We start from the raw sequence: 4,197 nt of genomic DNA, 5'->3' as shown, positions 1-4,197 counted from the left end.
ACAAATTCTGGATTACGCTTATGATATACTCTTATGTTCGATTTGTGTGACTAGAAAAGACCATCACTCGGACAGAAAAATCAGAGTATCAAAGAATGACTTCCTTTGTGAGTGGGAATAACGGAATTACACTTTATGCTGTCATTTAAACAAAAAGAACTTTCCTTCCGTATTAAGAAACCCAATCTTGCTACTTGACCAGCTGATCCTATGTGGCAGTCATGCGTAGGAGAGAGTGAATTTTCCCTTACGTCCACGTATCTCCCCGTTTGTTCTCCAAAGAAAATCTAGGGTTCTAAAGTCCAGGACTACATGCAGGCTAACTCTCCGGCACAAAGTCAAGTAATGGTATCTCACTGAACGGGTGAGTATTTGATAATCAAACCTTATAGGAAGGAGTCGATTATGTAGTGATGTCAACATATTATACAAAATCGTGTTTAATTTTGATCAGAAAATGGTATGGGCAATTATATATCTAAACCAATTCACGAATTTTTATCAAAATTGTGATCGGGACAAGGCCATAAGTTGTCATTGATTGATAGGCATGATGACCCTTGAAAATCATCAACAATGGATTGAAGACTCAATTTGTGATATCAATTCAAAACCTCAGCAACAATCTGGTTCCCAATTTCAACCAAGTTCACTGATATCAATGGAGTTTATCAACTCCCTCTGTTATACATTTCTTATTTGAACCGTTGTTGGTGGAGTCTAAAGGAAAAATATTAACCAAAACTTCCATCATTCAACATCCGACTGGTTATGATCCATAAGCAATCTATCGAAGACCGGTAGTTTTTCTGATTGGAGGATGAAACGGCCGCAAATAGAATCAGATTATATATCTGGAATTCTGTACAGTAAATGTGCAAACAACATAAGCCATGAGAAAAATCTCACTTTTCAGATGTAATATTGCTTCAAAAAAAAAAAAAGTCTAATTTTAACCCCACAAAATAAATGCATATTAACGCAAAATTGGTAGGTTTGATAAAACGAAAATTGAACGATAAAGTTATTTTGGTTCTTGACATTCTTAGCAGGAGTACTGTTTGGTAGATATAACCATACAGATGCATGCATGCGACCAGAACTCAAAAGAAAACAAAGATAAAGAGACAATTAAGCAATTGTGGGTAACAACTTTGTTTTCATCATCGGATCAAACCTAGTTTAAAATTTTCTGTCTAACTCTATACATGTAATGATTTTTTTCATTATTTTTCTGGCTCACTAGCATTCTGCTAAATGAGACATGTAACGGAGAAAATTACAATTAAGAACTGTAATTCTCATAAGAAATAAGAAAAAGAAAGTCTAATTTTTGTATCTGAAGATTCTGATTGAACAATCTCTTTAGTTCATGGAACTTCGAATTTTATGAACAGTTGAAGTGATTAATTGGTCTCCGGCTATGGATCTTAATTGTCTTATCAAGACGTCTTTAGGCACCCTGCCATCCTGAAAAAATTTGAAAGCCAAGTATTAGAATTTGAGTCATTCAAAGAACCTATTTGAACTAATGATTTCTAAAGTAATAATGATATATGTAAGTCGATATTTTTTTCTTACCTTGAACATGCCATATAAGGATTCCAGTTCTTGAATACTTGATATAGGAAGTGAACTCTTCATTGCAGCAAACAATCTTGGAAATGACATGGTTGATGATGGAGTGTTGTCTCTTTTCAGAATCGGTGTTCCTGTCGGTAAACCTGATGCAGAAAAATAGTAATAATTAACATACTACTCCATATAACGAAAAGCTTGCCAGTATATGCAAATGTTTAGCGAAGTATCTTGATCAACCAAAACAAAAAGAGAGTAGCATTAGTACCTTGCTGATGGTCTGGTGAAGACTTGTAACTGACAATATATTCAGGAAGAATGTGCTTTCTCATATGACAGCCCCACACTATATACCATCTTGGATTTGCAAGATTATCAACTCCAGTATCAAAATTTGCATCACTAGGGTGACACCGATCGGATCCTAATTCAACCTTTTCAATGTTTCCCAATATAACCCGGCACAACAATACATGTTTTTCGCCATTTTTATCAGCTTCTGATAGAATTGCACTGCAAACACAATCAAATCTCTAAGTTCCCGTCGTTTAATGGAAAAAAAACTTGGAACATCGGGCAAGAATGTGAAAAATACAGACAAATGACTGATTGTTACCTTGTTTCTGGTGATCGGGCCGGTGAAAGATAAATTCCATCCCCATAAGCTGCTTCTGAACCAGATGGCTTATTATCCAATCCAAAACCATGTAGTATGATATTAGCAATACTTTCTGACGACGTTCCGTGCCAAGCAAGCCTAACATCAGATGTACCACCACGAGCAGCTTTTGTTAATTCCATCTGTCTCTGAAATGCCTGCAGGCGAGCAACTCCTACTGGGCCGGCATGTAAACAACGGAGAACCGCAGTGATACTAACATCTCGATCGACTTTCCTTAACCCCGATAGAAATATATTCTTGATATCTATATAATTCTTTTCTTCATCCTCCAAAATTTCCACATTTGGCCACCTACCTTTCTCCATTACCACAGGTGAAACTCTGGCCCTTTTCACAGCACTATGTTGATCATCCGAAGAACTCTCCGTGTCGCTCTCTGCATCCTCCACATGAGATTGATTCATTCTCTTCCGCTTACTCGAATTCGTAGTGGACTTCTTAATCTCAATTTTCGATGTAGGAAACTCAACAACTTCACAACATTCATCACTTTTCTCTTCCACAGTAAATTTGGGGAAGAAACATTTATTCTCAACATCAATCCAAGAAACCGATCTTCGGTTTCCAGACACTAAATCAATTTGCAACATTCTTAAGAAATCAACCAAATACCTCGCCCCATCAATTGAAACTTCAACAATTGGTTTATTCCCAGTAAAACCCTCTTTCAAAACCTCAAAAACATCTTTAGAAAACCCAATCCAAGTACCATTATTGTAATACATAAATCTAACTGGAACATCACTTTGTTTAAAATTTGCATAATTCTGAATCAAAGCTTGTGTTGAACAAAACCCACATTGCTCATCACCATTATTCGGAGAACTACGAAAATTAGAATCTGTATAATCAACTATACTACTCTTAGTTTTGTTAGTAAATTTCCTACCAGTACTTCTAACACTATTACTATGTTTGTTCATCATCATCATATCTTTGCTACTACTAAAATCTACGATCTTGGGTCTCAAGCTCGCAGTCTTAATCATGATTTAAAAAACGAGAAGAAAATCCAAATCGAGAAGAACTTAAAAACAAAAGAACAATTAACCCAGATGCAAATAATGGAGATCGAGGTAGAGAAGGAGGAACCTGGAAGGAGATTTAACGACTATAAATTTGAAATTTCTAGAAAATTCCCATTAGAATTTGTTGTTGGTTCTCTCCTGTGCTCTGATAATTCGGCTTTGTTTGTGTTTGTTCTCTGTATCTCGCTCTCTAATCTGAGATTATGAAATTGGTATTTATAGACAAGTGATGCGAAAGGCGTGGACCAAACAGAGTCGGCAATAATAATATGACGGTTGGGTTTGTATGTTGTCCTAAGCAGCTAGGCTAAGTATTATATAAACTTCAGACTTTCTGTTTTGGTTTGTAATTTCGTTATGCACACGGTATTCTTGAATCGGTTGTTGTTGTTTTTTCTTTGGGAAGAAGACTGACTCGGTCGTCTTTTGTTTGACACCCAAGTTATTTCGAATTTAGTAATAGGATTTCGTATGCAGTTAGGAGGCGGTCACTCAATAGCTACCTAATAATGCACTTTAGAGAGGCTTAGTCTGGGTTGCATTAAAATGCCGTGTCTTGGACTGGGTTGCATATTGGTGTACTCGTCGTCTAGGGGTATGCAGACGAGTAAATTTTACATTGTGGTGTTAGATTTTCTTTATCAAAAAGAAAAAAAATAAAAGATTATATGCGTCTTAGCGTTTTTGATACATTACGCTTGTTTGATTTTGATACTTTAGGTTAAATTTCGAATTGCTTTTAATATCACGGTCTCGGTGACTTAGGTTTATTGTCTTTTATTATTTTGCTTAGAGGTGTACGCCATTGTTACTAGGGAATTTATGGTATTTACTCTTCTTGTTATTTGATATACTTTTATAAAGCTTTCTTGATCCGGAAGGTAATTTCCATTGCTTTTATTGTTTGCT

General features: G+C 35.8%; 1 protein-coding gene across 1 annotated transcript; it reads right to left on the bottom strand.

The window, feature by feature from the left end:
• Positions 1 to 1,139: 1,139 nt before the first annotated feature.
• On the bottom strand, positions 1,140 to 3,557 carry LOC113347375 (probable inactive poly [ADP-ribose] polymerase SRO2). Its single transcript, XM_026591023.1, has 4 exons — positions 2,195 to 3,557; positions 1,847 to 2,091; positions 1,582 to 1,724; positions 1,140 to 1,470 (listed from the first exon to the last, which is right to left on the bottom strand). Exons 1-4 carry the CDS (start codon positions 3,247 to 3,249, stop codon positions 1,366 to 1,368), a joined length of 1,548 nt encoding a protein of 515 aa, XP_026446808.1. The 5' UTR covers positions 3,250 to 3,557; the 3' UTR covers positions 1,140 to 1,365.
• Between the last annotated feature and the right edge of the window lie 640 nt (positions 3,558 to 4,197).

This window comes from Papaver somniferum, chromosome 2 (assembly GCF_003573695.1).
Source record: "Papaver somniferum cultivar HN1 chromosome 2, ASM357369v1, whole genome shotgun sequence".
NCBI lineage: Eukaryota > Viridiplantae > Streptophyta > Magnoliopsida > Ranunculales > Papaveraceae > Papaver > Papaver somniferum.
Note: the sequence above shows the minus strand (reverse complement) of the source record. Positions and strands in the feature narration are given on the sequence as shown.

Bases quoted from the DNA above. Each gene is read 5' to 3' on its own strand.
- LOC113347375 (XM_026591023.1), bottom strand. From the start codon at position 3,249: ATGATTAAGACTGCGAGCTTGAGACCCAAGATCGTAGATTTTAGTAGT. The intron at 2,092-2,194 runs GTAACAATCAGT...TTGTGTTTGCAG, and splicing joins GCCCGATCACCAGAAACAAG to TGCAATTCTATCAGAAGCTG. The intron at 1,725-1,846 runs GTACTAATGCTA...TTTCTGCATCAG, and splicing joins TTCACCAGACCATCAGCAAG to GTTTACCGACAGGAACACCG.